General features: G+C 30.2%; 1 protein-coding gene across 1 annotated transcript in view; it reads right to left on the bottom strand.

Moving 5' to 3' along the window:
- Positions 1-4,035: 4,035 nt before the first annotated feature.
- Positions 4,036-14,006, bottom strand: part of LOC148300064 (uncharacterized) — a gene marked incomplete at its 3' end in the record, with an annotated part of 103,923 nt that continues 93,952 nt past the window's right edge. Inside the window, exons 6-7 of the mRNA XM_088275325.1 lie at positions 5,082-5,219; positions 4,036-4,156 (exon numbers count right to left, since the gene is read on the bottom strand). Coding sequence (XP_088131451.1) covers positions 4,036-4,156; positions 5,082-5,219 — 259 coding nt within the window. The remainder of the gene's footprint in view (positions 4,157-5,081; positions 5,220-14,006) is intronic.

Raw genomic sequence — 14,006 nt, 5'->3', positions numbered from 1 at the left:
TAAGAGAAAAGTACCAAAAAATTATTGGTAAAAAATAAACTTATAGTTTTATTTTATAAAATGTTCCACTAAATATCTGCAAAAAAATACAAAAAATACAAAAAAATACAAAGACAATATAAACTTCAAGCGATTTTTTTTTACATTTTTTTAGAATACTCGTATGTTAAACGAATAATGAAATATTTCGTTATGACACGATTATCTCCTTCTCTATAAAGACAGTCAACTGTTGCGTGTGAAATATAAACAAGCTTTCAAGCTTCGATCGTGTACGGAATAATTGAATGGAAACAATTCCACGTCTTTTATTTCGACATGAGACGGTTACACACGAAATCAGCTGTCAAAAGTTTATCCCACAAAATGGCTGCCGTACGATGCCACCAGTAAATTAAATTCAGTTTTTATATTACATTAACCTTCACATGGCTTGTCAAAAATTCTATCACGTTTATATCACTCACAATATACGAGTATAAACACATTTAAAACATGTGACCCTGGTCTAAATTAAATGAAAGAATATAAAGTATGCTACATAGATTTTTATCTACCCTTCCACCAGTTTGATGATGTTGGTAACAACAAAATCCGGACACCCGTCAAATAAAATATATGTATTTATTGATTTGGTGTTTGATTTGTAGAACTCCATTTTAATTTATGTATTAATTTTAAATCAAACAAAGATTTTTTGAGTAAACTAAATTGTATTTTATTAGCAAAAACACATAATAATTTAAATTTAAATTTCAAAACATTCGTTTGATAATGCCCTAACAAGGCGAAACAATTGTCACAATATAATGTGTTTTTGTTGATAAAATACATCTTGGTAGACTCAAAAAAATTTGTTTGATTTAAAATTAATACATTAATTAAAATATATGTGTAAAATCTAAATAGTTATTTTATTCGGATTTAAGGATTCGAGCAACAATTAGTGATAAATTAGGTATTTTAGAAGAGACGAAGAAGATCTGTTTAAACAAAGGGAATATGGATTAACAGAGATTGCGACTTGGCACTTAATATCTCTTGTTATAGCCTCAATGGTTGCTGAACGAAATATAAAAATAATAAATTTGGATACACAGCGCTATTTACATTCGTAAAATACTACCTCAAGGGCGTCTCAATTTTCTTTAATTGAGGAAAAAAGGTTGTGAAAATAATTTAGCAAACAATTTTTAGTTTTTTTATAAAGATCATCTCACTTCAACTATTTCTTATTACTAGTAGAAAAGTTATGGAATATTTTTTTTCTAAATTGAAGTAAAGTAAAACTTATTTTGGAGGTTTTTTTTATAAACAGGCTTTTTACTATAAACATAGTTTGGGTAGTATCCCCTAATGTAAGACCTTGACCTAAAAATCGAGGTAAAGCGTTAGATAGAAGCAGCACGAGTTGTTTCCAACAAGATAGTTCAAACATTATTCAACGACGATTTCAATCTGAACGCAGCGCCAACGGTTGATTAAATGTTACATAAGGTCAGTATTGCTATATGGAATTGAAACATGGACCCTGAAAGTGAGTAGCGTAAACCCACTGGAGGCATTCGAGATGTGGATGTATCCAAAAGTGCTTCGGATACCCTGGACGGACATGGTCAGCAATGCAAGAGTTCTCCTAAGAGTCACAGTGAAAAGGGAACTAATATCGAATATTAATGTGTCTTATTTGGAACATGTGCTTAGAGGAGAGATTTAGATGTTGCTGCAATTTATGATCAAGGGTCGTAGAGGTGTTGAAAGAAAGCGAATCTCCTGGCTCCATAATATACACGAGTGAACAGGAGTACAGAACGTCGAGGAGCTGTAGTGGACTACCCAAAATATACACTTTCTCACAAGTGATATTTAACATCGGGGGGATCCAACACGATATGTTAAAAAGAAGATAAGCATATGGTAGTCGAATTGATTTTTTTCTATTTTGTAATACACTACTACATATTCTGATATCATAAATTAAGTATCGCAGTAAGAATAGAATTATTGTATCTTATATTATCTTTTGTTATTTTCTTTTTTATTGTGTTCAACATGTTTCCGTTTTAATGCGGTGATGTAATGTTTTGGAATGAAATATCATATTTTGTATTCGTATTCATGGAAATCGGAATTTTGTAAAAGAACAACAAAACACAAACTGCTAATAATGTCAATCGATATCTAAAAACGAATCATAAATACAAAATCGTTTCCGGTCTCCAAACGGCAATAAAATCCGATCAAAAAATATTATACCGTAGGTACGAAAAAAATAAGTCAAATAACTTACAGGTAAGTCATTTCTGGTGAAAGTAAATATTAATTTTATTTATATTGAATGTTTGTTTATTAAATTGTATGTCAACATATGAAATCCATTATAATATTTTTTCAAAATCTTATATTCTCCTATATCAAGTACATATGTACTTATATCCTAAAAGTAATTTTGAGAAGAAAAAAAACATATTGGGGTTTTTCATAGGGATAAAAATTTGTTTGTTTTTCACTGCTTTTAATATAAGCAGATTTAAAATAAAAATCTTGATTGGAAATATTTAGAGGAATTGTTTTACGTGAAAATCTTTTTGAAATTATATTTCGAATTCATAATTTTGAAAATATATTTCTGCGGATTTTTAAAAGTAATTTAGATATATTGGAGTACATTTAAGGATCAAAGTTTCTCACCATTTTAGTGAATTTAGGTGCTACAATTAACCTTTGAAAAATTGTATAAAAAGAATTTCAATTAGTTCATGTTAGAATACAAAGCTGTGATTTTAGTGTTTCCTGAAGTAGTAGAAGCCTGTAAGTGAAAAATATCAACCTAACACCGGAAATGGTAAGGGCAAACATAATTTCAACTTCGGTTCAATGATAATAATGCTTGTCAAACTTTTTAAAGTTTTCTTTTTTTTTCTTCATAACTACAGATAATGAATATGAAGTCTAGATTCAAATGGTAGACTTATACACAATGTACAAAGCTTAAAACACACTATATCAGTTTACTGGTTCATGCATTTATTGGTCGAATACGATAACACCGAAGACAGTGTAATTTTGTATCAATTAACCACTTAATAGTTGAATTTTGGCGAGAAAATTTGTCGTTGAAGGAAGTCGTCACTAACGAGGCAAAAGAAGACTTTCCGAATACCTCTTGGGTTAATCACAACAAACAAATACATATATATATATATATATATATATATATATATATATATATATATATATATATATATATATATATATATATATATATATATATATATATATATATATATATATATATAAATATATATATATAAATATATATATATATATATATATATATATATATATATATATATATATATATATATATATATATATATATATATATATATATATATATATATATATATATATATATATATATATATATATATATATATATATATATATATATATATAAATATATTTATATATATATATATATATATATATATATATATATATATATATATATATATATATATATATATATATATATATATATATATATATATATATATATATACATATATACATATATATATATATATATATATATATATATATATATATATATATATATATATATATATATATATATATTTGGCTCGGGTAAATCAATATAAATCGGAATACGATTTGTTTGAGCAATGCTCAGGCTCGTCATTTTAATACGAACTCTTAATGGAATTCGTATTTTATATATTTGTCACTCATATGTTCTTAAGTGTATGAATTTCATATTTGGAATCCAGTTTATGTATTGCAGAATATTCTGGAATGTAAAATATGATAATAAAAAATTCCAAAAGTAAAAATGTGTTTGCAACATATTCAAAAGCATATATATTTATGTATTTTATACTGTATATGATGACGTGTTGTGGTATTTACAATACGAGTATATGTCATATCAAAACGCGAGTTTAGAAATAATATAATGTGGTACTTTGCTCTCATGTTTGTGTTTTCATGAATAATGTAATGTGTGAATACCAGGGGAGCATACGAACGAGGAGGTGTCAGATGATGTTACCTGGGAGCATGCATGGCCGCCGTGGTTTCCCGCGCAGGAACTGCTGGCGGCAGCTGCGGCACAGACACCCGTCCCAGGAACCTGCGATCCGGATACATTCATATGAATAAACGAAAAACACACAAACGTACAAAATTTCTTTTAACAGTAAGTGAAAAATAAAATTAATATTTTATTTTAATAAATAAGAGTTGTGTTTTCGTGCATATTGATCCAAAATGTCCTCAAACTACCTACTTGTAGATGAATATTTCATTAATTAGTAATAAGAAAAATAAATATATCACCATGATTACGAAAAAAATAATGTTTAAAAATGTATCATTCAATCGTTGTCTTTAATTATGAATTATAATAAAACAAATAGAAGTTTACCATTTTACTTTAAATATTTATAATTCTTAAGACAAATTCATATTTATTTAAATAATTTTGTTCCAATAAAAAAATACTTTTTTTTATCAATTCTTGAGATTCGTAGGTTGTATTTTTTATGTATTATTTCATTACTTTATAATATGTAAAGATTGTACTTTTAAAAGCATAATGAAAAAAAGAAACATATACATTTTATTGCATAATAATGAATTACATAGATTATAAAATTTAAATACGTTAATTTATATTAAAAATATTTATTAAACTATATTTTTTCAAATATGGTAATAAGAATAATACTTTCACAATCAAAAACATACGATCTTCATCAAAGAGAGAAGTTTTACTCTAGTTTTTACAGAGAAAATGCATAAAAGAAAAAAGTTTTATTTGTATTCAATGGAATTGAAGATGTGGTTAAAAATAATAATAATATAATAAAACCCTTATCCGCACCCCAATGGTGCACAGGGCACTGTGTCATATAAACGCAGTGTTATCTTGACCGTTTACACATGAAGGAAAGGTGATCAGCCCTCCGCTTCAGGTACCAGTCCATGGTAATATTGAATAAATATTACAAATAAGGTTAAAAATAAGGTGTTAAAAATATTGAAATTTACAATACCTTTAGCTGTTCCTGTTTATAATCAGGTTGATACGGTAGTAACATCCTAATTTTCCCCCATCGGTTAAAGAACAGGGCAATAGCACCTATCCACACTATCAGCACGAGTACCACAATCCCAACCTCGACACCTCTTATCTGTAACAAGCGAAAAAATGGAATCTTAACAAGAATATCAACATACGCATATTTTATTAGAGATATATAGCGATGGAGTAAAATTTGAAGCGTTTGAGTTGTAGTGTTGAAGATAGATGTAAAGAATTCTTCTTCTTCTAACCCTTATCTACTCCAAATGATGCATAAGGGACTGCATCGTATCAACGCAGTGTGTATTGATCATTAAATAAACACGCTTCAGGTACCAGTCCAGGGTAGTATTAAATAAATATTACAGTGAAAAAAATCATCATTATTTTGACCCTCCCTGGGAATCGATCCTGGGGCCTCAAGAATGCTAGCCAATCGCGCTTACCACTACACTATGGAGACGGATGATATGAAAAATTAGCTGAGTATAAAAAAAACTAACTAACCAACACGCCGCTTCTCAGTAGGGGTAGGCCGAGAGAAAAAAGCCATACCTACCACTCTGTCCTTGCAAACAATCTTCGCCTCTTCCACATTAATGCACCTCCTCATACATACCCGCCAATTGTTCAGACTCTTGATTTGACTACTTACAAGTATTTGAAATACTTAACCAGACCACCGCCTCTGTAGTGTAATGGTCAGCACGCTCGGCTACCGTTCTGGAGGTCCCGGGTTCGATTCCCAGGGGGGTCAAATAAATATAAGTGATTTTTTCACTGCAATATTTATTCAATATTACCCTGGACTGGTACCTGAAGCGGAGGGCTGATCACCTTTCCTTCGTGTGTAAACGATCAAGATAACACTGTGTTCAAATGAAGCAGTGCCCTATGCACCATTGGGGTGCGAATAAGGGTTTTATTATTTTATTATTATTAACCAGACCAAATTTTACCTCGGGCTTTGCTTCCTCTGCTTCTATTCTGAAGTATATTCCTCTCATTAATTTGCTTTTCTTTTCTGTCATTCGTTTGATTATGAGGTTTAAATCATAATTATACGGTGTATCAAAATTTGTGTTCCAAATGGTCAAATTAAGGACTCACTCATATACAGATTTTTGTTTCATTTCAACAAAGACGAAGAAGTAAATTGAAATGAAAGTATAAGTCTGGTTGGAGTATTCTCTATACAAAAGTCTAACATTCGCCATATATCATTTGAAAGCTCGCTTGCTCAAAGCATAAAAAGCAATATGTTTAGAATCGAGGCCCTGATTATAAGATTTGCTACTCACACGATTTTATTTCCAGCTTTTGGGGTAAGCTTTCAGTGATTTATAGTAATGCCCGTGTAAATGTAGGGAATATATGTTTTAGGAATACTATTTACGTTTATACTGGCATTCGTATCTTGGCTTTTATAAGATCAACAGAGTCACAAAAATTGGTAAACCTGTGTGTTACATGTATTTATTTTGTAAGTACACACCTGTTATATTTAAAATATTTTGGAATTATTCTTCTAACCCTTATCCACATCCAATGGTGCATAGGGCACTGCATCGTAGTGACGCAGTGTTATCTTGATCAGCAAGGCAAGGTGATCAGCCCTGCGCTTCTTGTACCAGTCCAGAGTGATATTAAATAATTATGAGAGTGAAAATCATCCATATTTATTTTGATCCCCCTGGGAATCGAACCCGGGATCTCCACCAAGGTTACCAAACAAAGAGGTGGACAAAATGAAAGAATTTTAGAATTATAATTAAAAAAAATCCAAATGGTAAGAATTTTTTATATTATCTGATTAGCTGTACCCAACCACGCGTTGCTTTGGCTAAGTTTTTATGGAAAGAAAAGAAATATAATAGAAAGTACATATTTTTAATATGTTTAATCTCAAATTGCTTGCTAAGCAATGAAAATATTTAAAAAAATATATGAAACAATAATGCAATCGAAACATTGAAAAAGTTCTATGTGACATCGATGATGCACGCCGTCCGCTATAAGTAATGTTTAGTTTTGCGTGTGGTGCTGTTAAATTCAACAGATGGTGCTGCCATTGTGATTACAAACCTGCTTTTTTAAACATTTTTATCCATCAGAGGTAAATACACCTATCGTAGGATAAATATTAAATACACGCGTATTCCTATGCAACGTTATGTCAATATATTAAAACCATCGTCGAATATATTGAGCAGATTTGATACATGGCATCGTGGCGTATTTGGGTAAACGCTCGACTGCGAGACTGCCATCACGGGTTCAATTTCCACCAATTGCAAAATAAATTCAAGAAAGATTTATTTTCAATTGGTCAGGGTGTTTGTTCATTTTATCATCTATATTGAAATATCAAATATAATACATATTTTATTTATTTACATAAAAACTAAATAACCACTAAAACCTTCACGAAACTTCCTCCCAAAAGGGGTAGGGAGAGAGAATAGAACGCAACACCAATCTGTCTTTACAAACAATCTTCGCTTCTATTTTAAAAAAATAAACACTTGAATATATCACTGAATGAGTTTTATTTATATATACGACAAGTTTCGAAAACTAGCAGATGTTTTCACCTTCTGGTAAATATTAAAATTAATTAGGTTTTATTTTTTACCAGAAGATGAAAACATCTGTAAGTTTTCGAAACTAGTCGTATATATAAATAAAACTCATTGAGTGGTATATTCAAGAGTTTTTTTTTAAAAAATAATCAACACAATCAAGTCATTCCATAAAGTTAATGCAGAATCAATAAATAATATAATCTTCGCTTCTTCCACATTCATGCATCTCCTCATACAAACCCGCGATTATTCCGTCTCCTGACCTGTCAACTTTCAAATATTTGAAATACTTCACCATGCCAAGTTTTCCTCGGTCTTCCTTCGCTTCTATGATTATTATTATAATTAAATTGATAATTAAAACACATTCCACGATTATTAAAAGGGGTCTTTTGGAAGGAAATGAGGTCAGAACAAAAGTCTCAGTGATTTTAAAATAATGGTATTAATGATTGAAATTGATCGAGACTAATTATGGACGAACATGCAAATGAATTAAATAAGGTGGCTGTCGGGTGATATTATGAAAACCAACATGTACACAATTAATAATGGTCGATTAATCTACAAATTTACGACATCGGATTAAAACTATTTGATTAATGAGTATTATCGGGTTTCTGGAGGTAATTTAAAATAGATTTTTGGCACGCACTGCCATTAATCGGTAGAAAGAATTCGCCATTACGTCGAACCAATTTTGTGATTCGTACATACCGTGCAGTAACGAAATATAACTGATTTATGTGTATAACACCCATTAATTACATGTAAAATTTAAGAATTCATAGAAAAAACTTATAATAAGTATTATAGGGATCTCAACTTGATGTGAAACATCTGTCGTTCATTTTATATGAAGGAAGATAAAAGTCTGAGCAATCCATGGCTTACGACCTGGTATTTGTCTCGCTTAAGAGATATACATGTTAACAAAAGCTGGTATGAGGTTAGAGTTCGTATACAAGTTTTTTTAAATATATTTTTTATTCATATTTATTTTGAGCTTCTTATTTTATTACTTTATGTTAAAATAAGAAGCTCAAAATAAATATGATATTATGCTATTTAAGTGTTTTTTTAAAAAACCCATCATTTATTTTCAAACATTAAGAAGGTGCCGAAGTACCAATTCACAAATTTGGTTTGTCTCTTCTTAGGGGTTATTTAAAAAAAAATAATATCTCATCATAAATGTCGAAGATATGTAGGTCTAGGATTTTACAGGGCTTTTGATCTGTCATTAGCCCTGTAAATACCCAGCCTTCCATATTTTTCACCATCTAAGTTGAGATGACAAAAATGTACAGCTGTAATAAAATTACGGAATTTAAATTCTTTTTTTATATTATATTGTCTGTCTTTGGGGAATATTATTTTTTCAGTCATTTCAAAATGAGCCCTTATTTTGGATAACCCTATAGTTCGTTTGGGGGAGGATGTCACTGTTATGTATAGTAAAATAATTTAAAATATCGCATTACTCGGATCTATATTATTACACAAAGCATTTATGCTTTTGACAGACCGACCATTATATTATTTGACATAATGTAAGGCTTATCGTACATCTAACGACTTCAATTCTAGGTATGGCATTGTAATACAATTCACAGTAATGTCTTCCTGCGGCAATATTTGATTGGTCGTGTTTCAGGATATTCCAAAGACTTAGAGCCTATTCAGTTTGATTTCACTTAATAAGCAATTTGATGTTACCGCGATATCCTCTTTGAGACCACATAGAAATGCCTTCACAATCAGAGACGTTCAGAATGAAATTATTAAAAGATTTATAAATTTATAAATTTGACACTAGCTTAGCACGATCAATGAAAATTTAACATCTTATAGAGGGTATTAAAAACTTGAGTAATTTATTTATTTATGTATGTATGTATCTTTATTCCAAAGCAGGGTGAAGTGTGCAAGCGTCTTAGGTTCAAATGGTGTAAATATTTTATAAAACAAAAGGAATTAATGAAAACAAGAACATAACATAAATATTATAAAATACAGTGATATAAAACAAACAGTCAGGAAAGTGAAATGGGTCTTATGATCTTGAAAGCTATTCCAACCACATTCCCGGATCTGATACTAAGTCCTGACAAAGACCTCTCTTGCAAACCAAATTTATTTTATGATTAAAGTTGCGAAAATTATTAGAAAATGTGAAACAAAATTGCTTCTTGATTTTACTGTGAATTAATATTTAAAAGCTTTGAATGTCCATTCTCTGTCTTGGTGTATGATTTTCGCTACGGTCTTATGATCTATATAGATTTAAATAGTATTCCCTGTGTAAATTTTACAGGAGAATAAAACGCCACATTACTCTGAAAATACAAACAATAATCTCCTCATTCACATACCCAGCGATTATTCCGACTCCCAACCTTAACAGTTATACTTTTTCTTATTCTTCTAACTCTGAGAATAGGGCATTGCATAGTTAAGATGTAAAACTATTAATCTTATGTTGGCAGGGTGACTAGACCTGTGCTTCAGGTTCTAATCAATTGAATCAATAAAACATATGGAAGTGATTTATTTATTTATTTATCTTGCATCCACTGATAATTGAACCTAGGACCTCTCTAATACGGAAACTAAAAACCCTATTTACATTTCAACTACAGTACCTATCTTCGCGGATATTGAAGGATTCGTCTTTTAATATTGATATTAAAGCTTGATATCTTATTTTTCGGAATGATAAAAATTACTCATAACCAAGTTATATACGGTGCAAAATAAAAGAATAATATTTAAATGTGTTTTTTTTTACTTTTAAATATTTAAAGATATATTTTTGGGTAGAAGTTCGTGATTATTAACCTTTACTGTACCTAATTCTTGAAGGTAGAAAGGAAAATATATACTTACTTTTGGGGTCATAAAATCCTACAAATCGGCCCTTAGGGATGGCACATCCTTTCAATGAAGTACTAAAAATCCATTGGAATACACCCTCGTGGAATGAATATACATATATTGTATAACATAAGAAGTTATTTATCCGTAGGTACTGGAAGATTCTCTGAAATAACTGTTAACGAGTGAGTTTCTATGTTTAAAAAATAATCTTGTTAGTTTAAAACATAATAAATTATTGTTTTTATTATTACAATGTCATATTTGTGGTTTGGTTCGGCAAATATTATATCTTAGCAATAAGCCCGACAATGCGCATATATTTGCTTTGGAAATGTTAATAAACACATATGTATATATATATATATATATATATATATATATATATATATATATATATATATATAGATATAAACACACACGTGGTATTCATAGAAATAGTGGTATTTACTAAGTAAAAGTTGAATTAAAAATAAATATATTTTACCAGAAAGTTACTGTCAAATCAATTAACGAAAAAAGCTAATTGTTTGCTTATCTGGTTACAGGCGATAATATTGAATTTTCTAAGAAATATTACATCAACCAACGCTGTGAAAATGGTCCCAATTTGCGTAAGATGTTTTATAAATGAACAATGAGAGAAATAATACTGCCACGCTATTTTGTGTCCTTGTTTCAAGATGAATAATAATTATCGTTTACCAAACAAAGTGCAAACAATGTTAAATAGGAACTGTTACCAGAATGGCGAATTAAATAAAGCAATAATAATTACTACGGATAGCGTCGTAGGTTCTACAATAAATTTAATAATAATAGTGACAATTTTGGAACATTTACATAGCGCCATTTTCGTAAAATACTACCTCAAGGGCGGTGTAACGTATTGTCTGCCACATACTTGACAAAATACAAACACACTGTTTCTAATCAAATTAAACAAATATTTAGAACAAACATACACTAGTACAAGAGTGGCCAAGCCGCGGCCCGTGGCGCCGTTTTGTGCGGCCCGCGGTTATGTATGACGATTTTTTTTTTAAATATCGGGTCCTTAAGAATATATTTTAAATAATATTCAAGTTGTACGTATTTATTTTTTACAAAATATTTAATAATATTAGTATTTAACCACTCACCGAGATTTTTATGTCTACCGGTTTCGAGACGTATCCGTTTCTTCGTCAGGACAATCACTACCACAGCATGCAAACAATACTACCCTTCACTACTATAGCACTATTTACACACTAATGCATGTTCAACTTCGGCTCGTAACGCATGTTTGTGCTGAAACCTTTAGTGCATGTTGGTCTTCGGGTCGACTAAAAATCACACGTGTTAAACATTTTGTGTAGTTAAAGTGTGTAAATAGTGCTATGGTAGTAAAGGATAGTATTGTTGGATGCTGTGGTAGTGATTGTCCTGACGAAGAGACGGGTACGTCTCGAAATCGGTAAAATTAAAATCTCGGTGAGTGGTTATATGCTAATATAATATCATAAACATTAAAAAAAAGGTAAAATGACTAACCACAAAGTAAATGCTTTAAATATCAATAATATTGAGAATAATATTCAAGTTATTAAAACCATTAAAGTTTCTGAAATTACATGAAATGTGGTGATTTATATATTCCGTGCATAACTTCTCGCTTGTTGGTACCGTGTACAAGTCATTGTAAAGGATAATTTAATCCTTTACAATGACACCAATAAGAACAAAAATATTTTCGAGCTTTAGTTTATCGTGCCAAACATTAAATCGTCGCATTAACGATATTTCAGAAAAAAAAATATTATTATTTTACGTAACGATATTAATTCTTTGAAATGATATTCCTAAGCTTTCGACGAAGAAACAGATATATGCGGCCCTTGGGAAAATTTTAGATCATCGTTGCGGCCCGGGGTGCAATTTGGGTTGGCCATGCCTGCACTACTCATACACATACTCTAAAGTTACGGGTAAGTACAAAATTTCCCTCATAATAATTTATGAAATGCTTTACACAGCAAATACATTTTGTATTAAAATAGATTTTGTTGAAAAGAAATTATATGTACATATTTTAAGATGTTCGAATGACGAAATGAGGAAAGAATGCAAGGCTGAGATTAGCATTATCGATAAAATTAAGAAATGTTTTTTGAGATGATTTGGGCATGTGGAAAGAATTAGTGAGGAAAGAATGGTAAAATAAATTTATTTGTTGAATAAAGTTGATAATCAAATCAGAAAACACCGAAAAAACCTTGGCATGATTGAATATTTCAAATAGTTGAAAGTAAGCATTAAAAACAAAATTAAGAAATGCGTGTTGAAGTGGTTAAGGCATGGGAATTGAATGAGTGAAAAAATAAAAGTAGAATAAATTTATAAGGCGAAGCGGTTGGTAACAGAAATAGAGGAAGAGCAAAAAAAAACTTGGCAATATCAAGTATTTCATTGGCAAGTATTTGAAATACTTGCCAATGAAATACTTGATATTGATGAGATTGCCAAAGAAATACCTGAAAGTGGTCAGGTCAGGAGTCGGAATAATCGGTGAGTATGTATGAGGTGATGCATGAATGTGGAATAAGCGAACATTGTTTGCAAAGACAAAAAGGTGAGGTGTTCTTCTCTTTCTTCATACCCCTGCGAAAAGCAGTGTGATGGTTACTTAGTAAAAATAAGATTTAAAAATATCTGAGGACAGATGGACAAAAAGGGTGCTCAACTGGAGGCCTAGAACAGGGCTCCGAAGCGTGGGTCAAGACAAGATGGTCCGATGACATTATGAATGTAGCGGACATGCACTTAAAGAGAGTTGCTATCAACAGACTACTGTGGAAGTCCAAGAGTGAGGTCTTGGTTCAAAACTGGACACAAGAAGAAGGCTGAAGTATTTATTTGATTTTTATGGTAAATACCGGTTTTTCTTCAAATCTATTGTGACACGTATTTCGATGCATTCGGCATCATTATCGAACCTTGTATGTCAAATTTGAGAGTTGTACCCTTGGGATGTTGAAAAACGAAGAGTGGGTAGAAGCTGTTGCTTATTTGATATATATATATATATATATATATATATATATATATATATATATATATATATATATATATATATATATATATATATATATATATATATATATATATATATATATATATATATATATACATTCCTGTCATTAAATTGAATATAAGTTAAATACTATTAATTCAATAGTTCAGAGTTAACAAAGCAAAATAAAATTAAAAATTCTTCATATAAAACTTGGGTACATGGACTCGCGCACTGCTATGTACATAATGTGTATCATTTACGGTATATAGAATACAATTTAGCCGGCCATGTTATTACGTTCTACGTTTTAATGAATTCTAAGCGACCACTAGGCTGTATCGATTGTTCGAATTAATTACCCAGTTGCCCATCCCCT

This window comes from Brachycentrus maculatus, unplaced genomic scaffold (assembly GCF_059751285.1).
Source record: "Brachycentrus maculatus isolate JH-2025_06_01 unplaced genomic scaffold, ASM5975128v1 h1tg000844l, whole genome shotgun sequence".
NCBI lineage: Eukaryota > Metazoa > Arthropoda > Insecta > Trichoptera > Brachycentridae > Brachycentrus > Brachycentrus maculatus.
This window is presented reverse-complemented; position numbering and strand designations above follow the sequence as displayed.